The 17416-nt window shown below is 44.1% G+C and overlaps 1 protein-coding gene across 1 annotated transcript in view; it reads left to right on the top strand.

The window, feature by feature from the left end:
• LOC123509400 (laminin subunit gamma-1-like) overlaps positions 1–16845 on the top strand; it is a 42950-nt gene extending 26105 nt beyond the window's left edge. The window contains 21 exon segments of the mRNA XM_045263694.1: positions 5005–5190; positions 5526–5635; positions 6259–6279; positions 6846–7071; positions 7256–7405; positions 7755–7924; positions 8243–8375; positions 8824–9048; positions 9563–9748; positions 10050–10247; positions 10469–10665; positions 10778–10993; positions 11356–11431; positions 11564–11764; positions 12009–12184; positions 12490–12620; positions 12876–12999; positions 13900–14071; positions 14315–14572; positions 14677–15087; positions 15090–16845. Of these exon segments, the coding sequence (XP_045119629.1) occupies positions 5005–5190; positions 5526–5635; positions 6259–6279; positions 6846–7071; positions 7256–7405; positions 7755–7924; positions 8243–8375; positions 8824–9048; positions 9563–9748; positions 10050–10247; positions 10469–10665; positions 10778–10993; positions 11356–11431; positions 11564–11764; positions 12009–12184; positions 12490–12620; positions 12876–12999; positions 13900–14071; positions 14315–14572; positions 14677–15087; positions 15090–15388 (3866 nt within the window). The 3' untranslated portion in view covers positions 15389–16845.
• Positions 16846–17416: the final 571 nt, after the last annotated feature.

The following is a 17416-nucleotide window of genomic DNA, read 5'->3' as shown; positions in this document are numbered from 1 at the left end:
TAGATTATGCAGCTCGTGTTGTTTATGGCCCTTCTTTTAAGAGAGAGAGGTGTCAAGACATTTGCTCCCTAATTTTGGATAACCCTTCTTAGTGTTTTTTTTTTTTTTTACATTGTGTTGCCCTTGTTTGGCCTTCTCTCCTACATAAAAAAAAAGAAAAATCTGAAACACGTCTGCCCTTTACCTCCATTACTTGAAAAGGCTCTAGTTAATGCTACGGTGGTTTTTAAGTGTGTTTGTGCAGTTCAAGTGATAGATTAACAATGTCTTTATATGATCAACAAGAGAAACGCATGTGAAAACCCTGCCAATCATCTCTGTGGCCTTTGAAAACAGTCGCGGTGAGGGAATGAAGTGTTCTGTATGCGGACCCTAGTAGAAGTCTTTGCGTGGCTGTGTTGGTCTTTGGTCGCCGCGCCTCGCCTTGCTGGACTGTTGACCGATACCTTTTTTGGGAGAGTCGCGTTAACCTCCCCTCTCCGTGTCCTAGGCGCTGACAAGGCGAGCCAGCAACTTACGCCGTGTGAGGGAGTGATGCCACGCCCCTGTGCTGGCTCCTCCTGTCTTCCTTCTTGGCTCTCTCTCTCTCTCTCTCTCTCTCTCTCTCTCTCTCTCTCTCTCTCTCTCTCTCTCTCTCTCTCTCTCTCTCTTGGTTTCTCTTTATGGATTTCGTTCTTTTAGTGTTATTCATCATTGTCTTCCATTTTCTTGGTGTTTTTGGCATCTTTTAATATCTTCCGTTTATGTTTCTTCTATTATTTCTTCTTCTATCTTTCTTCTTTGTCTATTTATCTATTTTTCTTTGTTTTTTTGTCTTTTCTTTATCAGATCTCTGCTTTTCTCATAACTCGCCAAATTTCCATCCCCCTCCTTCCTTGCATTCAGATTCCTCGTATTTCTCTCCTTTATCTCTCTGCTCCACCCACCGTTTATATCTCCCTCACCCTTTCCGCCCCCTTATTAACCTTTCCTCTCTCTCTCCCTCCCTCCCTTCCCTTCCCTTCCCTTCCCTTCCCTTTCCTTCCCTTATATATATATTTTTATGCTCTTCTCTTTCCTATTTTCCTTTGTCATTCTTTGCCCTTTTTGTCTTTCTCTCCCTCCCTTCCTTCCTTTTTCTTATCTTTTTTTTCTTTCTTTTTCTTTCCTTCCTCCTTCCTTCTTTCTCTAACCTATATCCCTTTGTCCTTTTCCTCATCTTCCTTCCTTTTACCATTCCTTGCTCTATACTTGTTTCATCCTTTCCCTTCTTTCTTTCCTTTCTTTCTCCTTTACTCTTTCTTGCCTCCTTTCTTTTCCTTTATCTATATGCACGACTCTTTCTTACCTGTCGTTTCCTTTCGTTTCTCTCACCTGTGTATCTTCCAGGCTGTTCTTTGTTTTCTTCTCCTTTCCCTCTCTGCGTGCCAAGCCTCGCCGCGGTACACCCTTCTGGCGGTCAACCTTCTTCCTTTCCGTGGGTGTGTCCGAGGGATAATATTAATAAAACATAAACCTGACCAAATAGAAGGCAAAGGACGACGCAACATAGCATAGCATAGCATAGAATAGCATAGCATTGTTCAGTACCGAAGGGGAAAAATGAAAGAAAGACGGAAAAAAAAAAGAATATGAGGAATCAATGTTGAAACTAGAACATGAGACTGTGTGAATTGAAAATGGAATGTACAAGATACCGACCACTGCCATTCACGGTGTAAGGAAGAGGAAAACAGCCAGGTATAAAAAAATCACGATGAAAATAAATGCAAGAATTGAAATAGAAAAGAAAATGGGATCCGCTGACATTCTACACACACACAATGGAAAACTGTCACGTACAAGAAAAGTGGAATAATTAAAATATAAAAAGAAAACGGGGTACGCGGACAGGTCAGCCACACACACGATAGAAAATGGAAACCCAGAGAAGAAAAAATGGGAAAGAATTACTTTAGTGAACGATTCCCACAAATCTTCGTTTTCTTCCATCTTTGCGTGTGATTTGAAAAGCTCTTCCTCATTACAGTGTTCAGACAGACACACGCATTGGCGCAGTAAAGTGTAGTGAGTGCGTGTGCGTGCGTGCGTGTGTGTGTGTGGACGCCATGGTGGGGTGGTGGTGGTGGTGGCGGGCGGCTGTGGTGGTGGTAGTGGTGCTGGTGGCGGTGGTGCTGCCCTCCACTACAGCCCAGCAGTCGAGGAGAGGCGACCAAGATCTGTCCTTCCAGTCGTGTAAGTGTGTGTGTGTGTGTGTGTGTGTGTGTGTGTGTGTGTGTGTGTGTGTGTGTGTGTTATAGCTCGCTTCTGTCTATTGTAACACCTCCCCTCCTCTCCTCTCCACACACACACACACACACACACACGTATGTACATAATAGGAAACTGCACATGTGAGGCGGTTTATGAGTGATATAAATGTATGCATCGCGTGTGTATGTGTGTGTGTGTGTGTGTGTGTGTGTGTGTGTGTGTGTGTGTGTGTGTGTGTGTGTGGGTGGGTGGGTGGGTTGTCACAGTGCCAGGCTATATTCAGGCTGGGGTGTCAGTCTATCATCAGCAGGGCGCCGCCAGACACTACTACTGACGGAGGCACAGAAGGGAAATGTAGAGAGAGAGAGAGAGAGAGAGAGAGAGAGAGAGAGAGAGAGAGAGAGAGAGAGAGAGAGATAATAACCCATACATTCCTCTGCCATATTGTAGAGGATGATAGCCGTCTTACATATAGATAGATAAGTAGAAGGTAAATCGTGGTGGAGGAGGAGGAGGAGGAGGAGGAGGAGGAGGAGGAGGAGGAAGACATCACAAATAAACTTGGGTAGATAAGATATAGAGCAAGACATATGAGGAAGAGAGGAGGAGAAGAAAAAGAGAGAAGCAAAGAAGGGAGGTGAGAGGGTGGAGGAGAGGGAGGGAGGAGAGGTGCTTGCCAACAGCCCTAGGAAAGATGCGGTCAGAGAGAGAGAGAGAGAGAGAGAGAGAGAGAGATTTACCTTGGTTTTGGGTCAGCGTGTCTTTCGTGGAATTGATTACGTTGAAGTTAAATAAATAAGGAAGTTGTGTGTGTGTGTGTGTGTGTTGTGTGTGTGTGTGTGTGTGTGTGAGAGAGAGAGAGAGAGAGAGAGTTAATTCACAAATGTGCCTCTTGTTATCGTTCTTATGCATGTTATTGATACCTTGTTTTCTTTTCCTCCTCCTCCTCCTCCTCCTCCTCCTCCTCCTCCTCCCAGTCATTCTCTTCCTTTTCCTCCTTTTTCCTGCCCTCTTCCCCATCCATTACCCTCCCTTCCTTTCTTCTCCCTTCCCTTCCCTTCCTTCTATTCCCTTCTCCCTTCCCTTCCCTTCCCTTCCCTTCTCCTCCCTTCCTTTCTCTTCCTTCTCCTCCCTTCCCTTCCCTTCACTTCCCTTCCCTTCTCTCCACTTCCCTTCCCTTCTCTCCCCTTCCCTGGCACACTGAAGGAACGATGCAGCAATGTGGGAGAGTTAAAGGGACAATAATCAGTGCCTTATATGTGAAGGGCGTGGCTTGGAGGAGGAGGAGGAGGAGGAGGAGGAGGAGGAGTGGTGGCGGTGGTGGTGGTGGTGGTGGCTATATACATTAAGAGAATAATAATAATAAAAAAAACTGGAGGATGAACTGTTTTGATGAGTCACACACTAAGAGGCAAGGGCGAGGCGATGCAGGTGTGTGTGTGTGTGTGTGTGTGTGTGTGTGTGTGTGTGTAGTCGCCTTTTTCAGTTTATTTGGTCTCTCTCTCTCTCTCTCTCTCTCTCTCTCTCTCTCTCTCTCTCTCTCTCTCTCTCTCTCTCTCAACTATTTTACAGGGAAACCATAAAACTCTCCTTAAAACACAAAAATTAATTCTCTTCTTCCTATGAATACACAAACTCTTCTATACCCGACAAGCAATCCTAAATCACCTCTCATAAACACACAACATACTCACAAAACATGTACACGAGTCGGAATGGAATATCACACTATCGTGAATACATATAAATTTGTTCAGTAAACCCACAATTCAGTTCAGGAAATTCAGAATAAATACTTCAATTTTATAACTGTGGGTTTAATGAACATGTATACGAGTCCTCCTAGCTAGACCACCCTCCCTTGTGTGTGTTTGTACGTTATGTAGCAGCAGAATCAGAATATCAGTCATGAGTCAAGTGAGCTAGGTTCGTCCCACACACGGTCTGAATGGGACGAGTCACCACGTAAACATCGACAAAGAAGGGCAGAGTGAAACCTCGTCATGGTGGGTGTTGTCTCTATACCTGCCTCTCGTCTCCCCGTTTCTCCAGCACTCCCTTATCACCTCTCTATCTCCCTTCCCGTTCCCTTCCCCCTTTTTCTCCTTCTCTTCCATCCCCTTCATCTCCCCAACTCGCTTTCCGTTTTCTGTTTTACCCTCAATTTCCATCCTAATCACCTTCTTATCTCGCCTTCCGTTCCTCGTTCCTCCCTCTCTTCCATCCCTCTCACCTCCTCAACTCTTCCCGTCCTTCTCACCTCCCCATCTCTCTTCCCGTCCCTTTCACATTCCCAACTCTCTTAATGCCCCTCATTCCCCAACGCTCTTTCCATCTCTATCATCTCATCTCTCTTCGCGTTCCCCAGTTCTCTCCATCTTGCGCTCCATTCCTGCTTCACTCCCATCCTTATCACCTCCTTATCTCGTCTTCGTTTCCCTCTTCTTCCTCATTTCCATCATCACCTCACCAACTCGCTTTCCATCCCCATTCCTCCCTCACTCCAGTCCCTATCGCGCCTCCCGTCCCTCGTCCCTTCAGACTTCCATCCTTTTATCACCTCCCCAGCTCGCTTTCCGTCCTCTGTTCTTCCCTCACTCTCATCATTATCACCTCCCTATCTCGCCTTCCGTTCCTCATTCCTCCCTCTCTCCCATCCCTCTCATCTCCCCCAACAAGCTTTCCGTCCCCTATTCCCTCCTCACTGCCGTCCATATCACCTCCCCAACGCAGCCAAACGTGTATTTTAATCCTTGCAATTTGTTCTTTCAGTCTGTAACTGTAATGGCTACTCCAACCGCTGCTACTTCGACCAGGAGCTCTATGACAGCACTGGCCACGGTGGGTACTGCCTGGACTGTGCCGCTAATCGTGCTGGCCCTAACTGTGAGCGGTGCCGGGACAACTATTACGAGAGGACGGATGGAGTGTGCATCGCCTGTAACTGTAATGAGATTGGTGAGTTGATGTTTGCTTCACTCCATTAGGTTGGTGAATGTATAGACGGGTGTGATCGTTGGATATACAAGTAGATATGCATGATTTCTTTGGGCATTTCAAGTAGATATGTATAATTTTGGGCATTTCAGTTAGACACATGTATGATTTTGGGCATTTCAAGTAGATATGTATGATTCCTTTGAGCCTTTCTATATTTTGTTATGTTAAACTGTGTAGGATTTTTTTGTATCCTTACAATTTCCTCTTTTTTTTTCCACAATGCCTTACATTTTCTAATTGCCGCACAAATAAATCTCTATGAGGTGTTGTATTGTATGTGTGTGTTTGTACAGGGTCCCGGAGCCTCCAGTGTGCCACCAATGGAGTGTGCCAGTGCAAGCCAGGAGTGACAGGGGACAAGTGTGACAAGTGTGCTGAGAATTACTTCGACTTTGGACCGCAGGTAGGTTGCGCCTTGGAGAGAGATATTCTGTGTCATACGTATATACTTAACCCCTTAAGTACTATGACGCGTTTCCATATTCATTCTGCTTACTATTTAGTGACCTTATACAACTTCAAGAATTCATGTTGGGGGATTAAAATAGTGAAGATTCTGGCCATTAATCTTATGACCTCCATAGACCCTTCCTCATGTCAATAAAATGGTCTAATCATGCACAAACCTCAAAGTAAAAATGTGTCTCAGTATTGAAGGGGTTAAAATGAATAAAGTTTATATATTTTATGTAATACCTTGTAAATGTTATGATAATTGTGTACAAAGCTGAAATCCTCAAAGTTTGATTATTATGTGAAGTCTGTGTACTAGGTTTTGAATATTAGTAACTGAATGATGTAATGATAAATTTTAAGAGTTTTATATATGGTAATTTTTCTTTGATTTCATAAGTACTTGAATGCATAACTTCTGCTGGAGATTGTCATGTGTAGTTGAGTCAAAGCTTGGATTGTGGTCTTTAGCTTCACAAAAATGCTCAGCTTAAGTCAACTATTTAGGGAATCTGATTTTAAGACTGTTTTCTATTTCTGCATCTTCAATGACACAACATTTATGGTTTCCAGGACAGAGCTTTTGGAGTGGAGGTTAGATGCATGTGTGTGATGGATCATGTGTTTTGTGTTGCTTAGTTACCCAGCTGTATGTTAGTTGTTCATTATAACAAGTAGTACATCTCCATATATAGTGTTGTGGGCTTTTATCCAAGCTTCATATTTATCACTCAGGTGTGTGGTGGAACATTTGTGGTTTGGTGTGCATCAGTCTTGTGTTGGTGTGAGTGACCTTCCAGTTGTGCAGTCCCTGGCCAGTCACTGACTTGGTTCCTCTTTAGATCAAGGCCTTAGCTCTTCAATGCTAGAGGAAGATTTTTATGTAAGAACTTTTAATAAATGGAAACAATGGATGGCATTTACTAAAATTTTATCTGAAGTGATAAGACATTCAAGTACTATTTTTGATCTGCCAGCTTTATTTATTATTCACTTTGATCAAAATGTCAAGCATTGGTTATTTCAGGAAAACTTTTATCTATAGGTCTTCGTATCTAAAGCCATCCTTTGAAGGACACTCTGATGCATGGCAGAGTGACCCCCTTCCCCTAAAATGCCTCATGACCCACTAATGTTACTGACTGACTGGTGCATGGCAGGGGTGCAAGCCGTGTGGATGCAACACTGCCGGTAGCCTTAACAACGAGGCCAAGTGTGACCCATCAACGGGCGTGTGTGTCTGCAAGCAGCACGTGGAGGGCCAGCAGTGCCATCAGTGCAAGCCTGGATACTTCAACCTGGACCAAGACAATGAATTTGGTTGCACTCCTTGCTTCTGTTATGGCCACTCCTCCATCTGTTCCTCAGCCACTGGCTACTCCCAGGGTAGGTGTGTTGGTGAGGGAGAGGAGGCAGGCTCAGTGGTGTGCTTGTGAAGGAGTTATATCTTCTTTACATAGCAATGTACTGGAGGGACTTATTATCAGTTGTATTATGTCAAAACCTAGTAACACTTGCCTCTCATTTGAAGTTGAAGCTTCAACCAGACTTGTTACTTGTTGGTTGGCAGGAGTGATTGAGAGTGGGTTTGTGCGAGGTGAAGAGCGCTGGCAGGCTCAGGAGTCCACTGGCCGGTCTGTGTCCCTCAACTACAATGCTGTGGTGCAGAGAGTGGCTGTGTCGGCCCCAGGGCGTGGCAAGGTGTACTTCTTGGCCCCAGGTTGGTGCTGTTGTGGGTTATCATCATCATCATCATCATCATCATCATCATCATCATCATCATAAGAAAAGAGCCTAGTTGTGGGATTTGTTGAATCAGAATTATTAACAGTATTGGTTGTAATGATAACAACAGTAGAAATAGCGTTGTGTGTGGGTTCCTGTCGTGTCCAGTAATGGCCTTTGTTGAGGTATTGCACTTGTGGTTATTCATTGTCATTTATTTTCCAAAATGTTTGTCCTTTTTAAAGCATGCTTTGTCTTGGTTCTCAAATTAAAATGCAGTATGTAGTATGTTATCACCTACTGTGTATCTTCTATGTATGACTTATGCAAGCTTTTACTACTAGGTCGGTTCCTGGGAGACCAGCGAGCCAGTTATAACCACAAGCTGTCCTTCTACCTTGGCATTGGGGAACTGGGGCCTCAGGCTACCACAGAGGACATCATCCTTGAGGGTGCTGGACTGGCCATCTCTGCTCCTATCTTTGCTCAGGGTAACAGCCTTCCCAGCACACAGGTGAGCTGCTTCAGTCTGGTTCAGTCTTTTTAACTACATATTTGTGTATTTACAGGATTCACTACAGATTACTTCATTGTGTCAGGTCCCTTTATGAAACCTACTTAACTTTTTCCACTTACCATGCTCATCCATAAATTTCCGATATTTTTTAAAGCTCCCCATTAACTTGGCACACGCACACACAGCACACACACGCACACGCACATGCACATACACACTTCTAACTTTTCATGCATCAGTTATAAGATGGTAGGAACAATGATCTATACCAGCAGTACTAACAGGATTAATGATTGATTGAATTTTGCTGCACAGAGACAAAAATACACCTTCCACCTTCATGAAGACTCTAGATTTGGATGGTCTCCTCGCCTCAACTCTAGAGACTTCATTTCCCTCCTCTCCAACCTGACAGCCATCAAGGTCAGGGCCACGTACACCTATGAAGGTAAGACGACCTCCAGCTTGGTAACACTTGGGGAAGATGCTCAAGTGTACTGTCTGAAAAGAAGGAAAGAAAGAATTGGAATAGAAATTATAGTAGTTGTCTAACAAGCTGTTTTCTGATGAATCTTTTAGGAAAGTGACTTAGAAACTGGAATTTTAACTCTCACTGCTATTTGACACACTTTTATTTAGTTACTGACCCTCAGAGACACATTAGCTCATATTCTCAAACATTTCTTTGTTTCCTCTCTGCTATTTCAAACAGCTTTTTAAATTCAGAAATGAGTTTTTTGAGATGTTTTTATGGTTGTAGAGGCAAAATGACAAGATTTCTACTCCATTAATTATAGAAACACTTTGAAAACCCTGCCAATCATCTGTGGCCTTGGAAAAAAGTCGTGGTGAGAGCAAAGTGTTTCTGAATATAGGCCATTTCATCAATCCCACAGGCAGAGGATTCTTGGACGACGTGAGCCTTGAGACAGCCCGCCGAGGTCTGTATGGGGTGCCTGCCACTTGGATTGAGATGTGCACATGTCCTGAGGGGTACGTGGGGCAGTACTGTGAGTCTTGTGCTCCCGGTTACCGCCACAGCCCGTCTAATGGGGGTCCCTTTGCTGCCTGCATCCCCTGCGACTGTAACAACCATGCTGAGATTTGTGATTCTGAGACAGGTGAGATAGTGAGGACGGTATGTGTGTATTTACCTAGTTGTATTCACTTAGTTGTATATTACATGGATCTAGTGAGACTCAGTGATCTGTCTCCATATCTACATTTATCCAACTTTTCCTTAAATTTGTGCACGCTTTCTGTTACTACAATTTCTTCAGTTATTTCATTCCAGATGTCCAATGCCCTATGTGGAAAACTGAACTTCTTGATATTCCTCAGACACTGACTTTTTATGATCTTAGAATATCCTCTTGTTCATGTGTGTGTGTGTGTTTGTGTACATGTGTATGCGAGAGTGTGTGTGTGTGTGTGTGTGTGTGTGTGTGTGTGTGTGTGTGTGTGTGTATGTGTATGTGTGTGGGGCTACATCCTCTGGTAAAGGCTGCAGACTTCCAGCAGAACTGAACTGGCTAATCTATCAGGAATTCTTTTTCTATTGCACATTTTTGGAATATTTATTGAGTTGACATTTACTCTCCATTTTTTTACTAATGTCCAATCTTTTTCACACAGGTCGGTGCATCTGCCAGCACAACACGGCTGGGGATCAGTGTGAGCTGTGTGCCCGAGGTTACTATGGCAATGCACTCCACGGCACTCCCACTGACTGCCAGCCTTGTCCCTGCCCCAATGTTGGCGCTTGTATCCAGCTGCTAGATGATACTGTGGTGTGTCTGGAGTGCCCCACTGGCTATGCAGGTGAGTCATGCTGTGATTCTAATTGCTGTATGCATGAGCAAATATATATAAAGAAAAGTTTTTGCATTGTAGTTAGATTTAGTTATTCTTGATTTTGTAGGTATTAAGATCAGTGTGGTTCAGGATCAGGTAGTTCATTTACTGTCTGTATACTTGACAAACATAGGTAGACCTTTTGAGATGTTTTTTTTTTACATAGAGAAACTGAGAACTTGCACAGCTAGATAGAACTGAGAAATCTGTGGTTGTACAGACAAGAAACTGAAACCATTTGATGCATTAACACTGGTCTTGTTTTCAGGACCGCGCTGTGAGCTATGTACAGACAGCTACTTTGGGGATCCTCTTGGCCGCCACGGTCCTCCTCGCCCGTGTGAGGAGTGCGACTGTAATGGCAATATTGACCCCAATGCTGTGGCCAACTGTAACCGCACAACAGGAGAGTGCCTCAAGTGTATCCACAACACAGGAGGGTTTTACTGTGACCAGTGTTTGTCAGGTGGGTGAGGTTTGCATGTTGCCTTATTTTTAATCCTTTCACTGGGCTGTATTGGAGTACTGAGCTTTATCAAGGGTGTTTTCTTGATTCCTGTGATAATTAAACAAAAATGTTGGCATTATGAGTAGGAAAAAATATGAGAACCTGATTATTTATTTGTGGCCTTTGAAAATCAGCATGATGGTATGAGTCTGTACAGTTGCATCTCCATTTCTGTACAGGTTTCTATGGTGATGCTCTGGCACTGCCCAAGGGAGACTGCCAGCCCTGCTACTGTAATGCATATGGCACCGTGGCCGAGGTTTATGGCCCTCCCGTGTGTGACCAGGTGACGGGCCAGTGTCAGTGCAAGGACCACGTGACGGGCCTGAAGTGTGATGAGTGTGAGCGGGGCTTCTGGAATCTGGCCAGCGGAGAGGTGAGTGATGGATGCCAGACTAGAGTGTGTTACAAGTCACCAGTTTGTTGATGTTTGTAAACCTATCAAATATTCAGTATGTGAGGGAGTACTAGTGCTTGATTTCTTACAGGGTTGTGAGTCTTGCAGCTGTGACCCGATAGGCGCCTACAACAGTACCTGTGACGTGCGTACTGGTCAGTGCTTCTGTCGTGAGGGAGTGACAGGCCAGAAGTGTGACCTGTGTGAACCCTTCCACTATGGCTTCTCCTCAGATGGCTGCCAACCCTGTGAATGTGATGGTGTGGGCTCTAGGTCCCTGCAGTGTGATGCCACAGGACAGTGCCCGGTAGGTGTGCTGGGAAGGAATTGGCAGGGCAGGACAGGACAGGACAAGGAGGAGAGGGAAAGAAAGTAGAGGAAAACATTACATGACAGGAAAGGACTTACAATAGAATAGGGAGGCCAGGGTTGAGCATGGGATGGCAGAATGTGGAGTAGAGAACAGATTAGAGCAGGTCAAAACAAAGCTCGGAAGACTTGGGCCTTTTCCAGAATGAATGACATGGTGCTTCATATAGAAATGCTTTATTTTTATGAGGACTCTAAAAGGTTAAATTTGTACGTATAATTATCGATAAAAGAAGTGGTGAAATACGTACATTTCAGATTTTTATATTATATCTTCTCTATGAATCTTAACCTTTACAGTGCCGGGAGAATGTGGATGGCCGTCAGTGTGATAGGTGCCAGGAGAACACGTACGACAAACAGGCAGGCTGTAGAGGTGAGTGGTGTTGCTATAACAAGACTAAAGGGAAGGAGGAGAGGACAGGTAGATCTGATAATGAGTTCATTTCCTATCTCTTCCCCTCACCTGTTCTCATTTCCTTGTGTAATCCTGATTTTCTGGCCCCAGACTGCCCTGCTTGCTACACCCTGGTGCTGGACAGTGTCAGTGTGCATCGGGAGCGTTTGGCTGAGCTGGAGCGCCTGCTTCAAGACATTCTGATTCACCCCACGGTGCTCAATGATGAGGTCTTTGAGGAGACACTGTCCACTGTTATGAGTCAGGTGGAGAACCTGTGGAAGGATGCACAAGAAGCTGCACGCTCAGAAGGTGAGGCCAGCATGTGACAGGAACTTGTGCTATACTGATATAAAACCAATTACTGTTTTTGATGTTTCCAGTCTAAAAAAGAAGACCAAATGTAAATAGATCTATCGCCCATGTGTTACAGAATGTGGAAAAGAAAAATGTCCAGCGTATTTAAGAAATTATACTCACAACTCATCTTGTAATGTTCAATGTTAGTATGGTAAATGAAGCAGTTGGCTGGTTGTTATCTGAGTATACCTTGCAGGGGACAAGACTGTGGCCAAACACATTGAGGAGCTGGAGGAGCGCATTGGAAATGTGATGAAGCTGCTGAGAGAGATCAGGACTGCCATTGGGCTTGGCTCAGACTTAGCTCTCCAAGGGGAATTCAACATCACACAGGCCGAGGATATCATCACACGGGCTCAGGAGGCACTCAGGGTGAGGCTGTGAGGCTTTGTGGTGCAGGAGGCACTCAGGGTGAGGCTGTGTGGTGCAGGGAACCATTACACTAGTGATACGTGTTTTTCAAAAGAAATATTTTCATGCATTTCAGTAAGCTTACTTAATACTATCTTCCTCAAAAAAGAAAGTTTACTGATGTACTGTGTAGGTAAGGAGCTTAATGGAGTGTAAGTTAAGAAGCAGACAGATAGTAACCACTTGAGGCAATCAGCAAATACTTCACCATGTCATCTACATGCCTGCCAATACCATGAAATCTTCAAACACTTTCATCTCAACAGAATGCACAACTGTACCTGGATGTGCAGGGCAATGAGGCACTCAGAAGAGCATTGGAAAGTTCTGAAGGGTTCGGCCAGCAGTCTGAAAGAATGACGCAGATTGCCAGTGAAGCAAGAACCTTAGCAGACAAGTAAGTCAACAGTGAGCAATGGCACTTTAATTTTTGGCAAAGTAACACCATATACTGTCAGACAAGTGGCAATTTCTTGCATTGTCACCAAAAGCATTCCTTATAATCCTGAATTGTGACTGCATATAATTCTTTTCTTTCTTTAATTCCCATCCAGTTGTTGCCAGGTCGGGTCCCATGACGCTCTCCTGTACTCTTGCCTTGCCTCTCAGTCACACACCAATGTATAATTACACATGCATAATTTCTTAACAGACAAGAAGATGAAGCTGAGAACATTGAACAAGTTGCATACGAGGCCCGGAACATCTCTGATGAGGCTGTGACCTTAATGAGGAAGGCAGTCAATGACCAGCGGGATATCACAGACGTCATTAAGGTACTCCCTTGAGTGTAAGGCATTGAATGTGATCAAAGCATCATCTGTCATCTCCCTGTCCACCACCCTCCTGTGTGAGTGTGTGGATGTGTTCTTATTTTCCTTTCTTTTTAATTTGTTTGTTCTCCTCCTTTTGTATCCTTTTTTTTCTGTACACTCTCTTCATTGACAAAACAATAAATTTAATTAGTCATGTGGTAACTGTTTCCTGTAAGGCTCTGACTGCATACACTAGACTAGACAATGATTTGATATCTCAACATCGCACAGCAATATTTGAGTACATAATGCACCAGGGGAGGTGGGAATAGGATTGGCGGAGGCCCACCAAAGGGGGAGCAAAACCCACTACACAGAACTACAGGTTAGACCTCCCAAATCTGGAATTCTGTTATCCAACAAATTTTATAATCCGGCATACTTTTAATTTGCGGTAATAATTTAAATTTCTCGCAATAACATAAGTTTGCCGTAATGCTGCCATGATCCTTCTGCATGCATATTTACTTGTACAACTATCATATATCACATTAAGACATTGCTATAGTCATAATGTAGGTTGACTCATATTAGAATAAAGCCACAGTTTTAATGCAGGCTGACTAAGACTATACATGTTGTTTTAGGGTGCTTACTGAAGGACCACTTGTTATCTGGAATTTTCTGTAATCCGACAAGCCTCAGGTACGGCAGGTGGCAGATATGGGAGGTTCAACCTGTACTTAATTTTGTGCATAATAAAGCAAAACCCAGCATATATGTAAAGACCATTTTAATGTAGAATTACTTGGACTATTGAATCCCAAAGTACGTACCTTAACTCTTGGGACGCCTTGTATCTGTCACACATGTTTGAGTGTAGTGGCCATTATAGGTGATACAATATGGTGTGTCTTACAGGGGCTGAAGAATCAGGTGGAGGACATTGCAGCCTTGCACGATGACACGCTGAAGATTGCTAATGAGTCTCGTACTTTGGCCAAAGCTACGTACCTGGAGGCCTTGGCAATATCCACCGACGCCTCCAGCATTGCCATCCCTCGCATTGATGCGGCTGAACTCAAGGCTGAAGGTGAGTCCTGGCACAGCTACAATAAACCATATTTTGTATGGTTCTATCATTGATGGTTTTAAGATGGAACTGAAGGAAGGATGCAGCACACATTAATATTAATAACTTTTTAACCTGATGCTCTAGCATGTGCTGTGGTAGGAATTCTCATTTCAAGCATTAGCAAAAATTTACATGACAAAAACTTGAAAGAAGAATTTACATAACTAGACCTTACTTTGATTGTGGTTTTCCTTCATGCAGCAACTTCGTTGTCTCAAGAGGCTGAGCGGATCAAGACGGAGGCCGAGGTATTAATAGGCAACCGGCAGGACTTGGTGGTGGATGTGCAGGCCCAGCTGGAGGAGACAAGGGAACTAGTGGAGCGTGGCAGAGAACAGCAGCAAATCACTGCTGAGTTGCTGGCTGACACATTCACAGCTGAAGAACAGGCCAAGGATGCCATCAAAACTGCTGAGAAGACTTTGTCAGAAGCCAAGGAGACACTGACCACTCTTGAAGGTAAGAACATCCACCAACAACACAATGTGCTCTGGATAGGAAGCTGTCACAGATTTCATTGTGAGGGATATTGAACATTTACAAAAATGAATATATATTTTCAGGCTTTGACAAGCTGGTGCAGGAGAGCCGTGAGGAGGCCAAGGATGCCTTGGACCGCGTGGAAGTGATTCAGCGACTCATTAATGAGGCTGAGGACCGCACCGATGAAGCAGAGGCAGCACTCACTGGTGCAGAGGAAGATGCCAAGAGTGCTCGGGACGTTGCACTGTCCGCTCAAGAGACGGCAACCGAGGCGAGTGATGAGGCAGGTGAGGTGCGGCTCAAGGCTGACGCTACCAAGGTGGAGGCCATTGCACTGAAGGACAGGGCTGATGAGCTGGCCAGCCGAGTGGCCGGCACCGAGGCCCGTGTGGCTGACTATGAGTTGCGTGTGGAGTCTGACCAGCAGCAGGTACTGGAGGCACAGGAGAAAGCCAACCAGGCAAAGGGCAGGGCCGATGATGCCAGCGCCCGGTTCACCAGGCCTACGAAACCGTACAAGAGATCCTGGACCTGCTGGAACGGTCCACAGACTTGGACCCGTCCCAGCTGGATGCTCTTGAGCGTCGCCTCAGTGAAGCCTGGCAGACCTACCATCAGAGTGGCATTGAGACCACTGTCACTGAATTCACTGAGGCTCGCAATTGGCAGCGACGTCAAATTTCCGTCTATGAAGAGGAAATCAGGAGACTGCAGATAGAAGTTCGTAACATTGAGGAGATCAAAATTTCCCTTCCAGATGGGTGCTATAGTCGGACAAAGATTGAGGCTTAAGCTTAAGAGGGTAATTAATGTTATTTCCTGAAATCACACAAGATCTAGGAAGATTCTACACAAGATGATCAGGGAGTGATGAGTGTGTGGGGAAAAAGTTAATCCTTTTCATCAACTACTGTACATAAACTACTCGTGCGTTGTTTGTTGTGTCAAAACCGAGAGACCTTTTGTACAGTCTTATAAATTTCAACCAAAGGCTAATAAATACACTAACATTTTTCTCTCCTCTCTTGATGCACCTGCTGCGGACAGAGTGCTGCCAAGGTTGTGCCAACACTTGACTCATTCAAAGAGCACAACTTTCTCTTTAAGTCATGTTTGTTGTAGAGTTAGTTCTATAATAGAACTATCTTCAAAGTATGCAGTGTTTCTTCCCACATCCACACTGCTGGGTGATTAGGGCAATACTTACATAATGTCATTATTGTTAAAGCAACACATTTGTTATCATTCATTTTACTTTGCATGTAATTTTAAACAAAAACAAATTTGAAACCGAGAGAAAAAAACTGAGTGATGACACCATGTCCTGGTATGCCCTGTCTTCATCTGAGGCTGGTGAGGTGCCAACACTGCCAAACAAGCTGCTTAGAGACACTTCCTCCAGTCTCTCCAGTGGTCTTATCAACACTGCCTTACTGCCTTACAATACTCACTTGCTTTGTCTTACACAGGATACACAAGACTGCTCCTCAGTGTGTTCATGGTGGGTCTGTCGAATGGGACAAATTGTTCTGCACTAAATAAGATGCCTAATGAAGCTCTAGTGTTTGTATTTTCTAGTTAGTTTTGCAAGAAAAGATTTTAGTCAGTAATTATTACAGTATGTTGGTTTGAACCTAACCTAAGAATTAAGATGTGAAAAATTTAATTATTTGTAATATTTTTATAAGGATGCTAGTGTATGCTACTTGGTTGTTTTTTGTGAAAACACAAGTGTACTTTATAATTTCCTTAGGTGTAGGGATGTAACTCTCCAGCTCTGATCTACATTGCTTGAATTTGTGGACAGTTATCACAACCTGCAAAATTATCAATAGATTATTGTGACCAACTCATTATAAATTGTGTTTGAGTTACATAGTCTGACTCACAGTGTATATCAAACTGGTCATACCACTTAATTTAAATAGGTACATTACTCTGGCCAGCTGACACTGCAGACCTTATAACATAGTGAAGCGACTTTGGAATTGCAATGAAATGTTTCGATACTTTACATTGAACTCCTCCACCAGGATGATTGTGAAGAACAGGCAACAGTAATCTGCAGAATAAATGGAGGCTGAGGGGTGAGCTCTTTCTCCCTCCACAGATTCAACCAAAGACGTCACACAACAGTGAGGGAGAAAGAGGCTTTCCTCTCAACACACTAACTGTAAGCTGCCAAATTGTAATTGTGATGTTCCATAGGTGCCAATATTTAGAATAATTAAAATTTTTAATTAAAATTGCTCACATGTTTTCTTAAGCCCTTGTCACTAAGCACTGTTAAAGCAAAATTGTGAAAATATTAATGTTTTTACCATAGCACTGAAATGTCAGTCTGCCATCTTTAAAGGACTCCTGCCTCTAGCTGGTGTCCTTGTAAAGATGCCGCCAGTGATGTTTCTATCTGTGGCATGAAGGGAGAAGTGTCAATGACTATGACTGAGGGTCGTGTGTCATCAATAGACATGCTTTCATGAAACTTTAACACAAAATATTCCTCTCTGTTAGAGAGGAACTACGCTGCCTTCTGTCACCACAGATACAACTAGTGTCCCCGGGGCCTCATGGTCAGGAGGCACAGTGTGGTGTCAGCCAGACGGCAGTTAATACAGACCGCGCTGGCTAGTTGCTGGGAAAGTGGACTGGGTGTGCCCCAGTTATCTTCCTGCCCTCTGTGCTACATCCCTAATGGTACCACCCTTCAGCACTGCCAGACCTGCCCAGAAGTCAGTGATCTGTTCCCTCAATGACAGCCACTACTTGCTGTGTGTCAGGACCTACTACATATTCTGACACATGACAACTTAGACCGCG

The sequence above is a fragment of the Portunus trituberculatus genome, chromosome 27, assembly GCF_017591435.1.
Source record: "Portunus trituberculatus isolate SZX2019 chromosome 27, ASM1759143v1, whole genome shotgun sequence".
In the NCBI taxonomy this organism is placed as follows: Eukaryota; Metazoa; Arthropoda; class Malacostraca; order Decapoda; family Portunidae; genus Portunus; species Portunus trituberculatus.
This window is presented reverse-complemented; position numbering and strand designations above follow the sequence as displayed.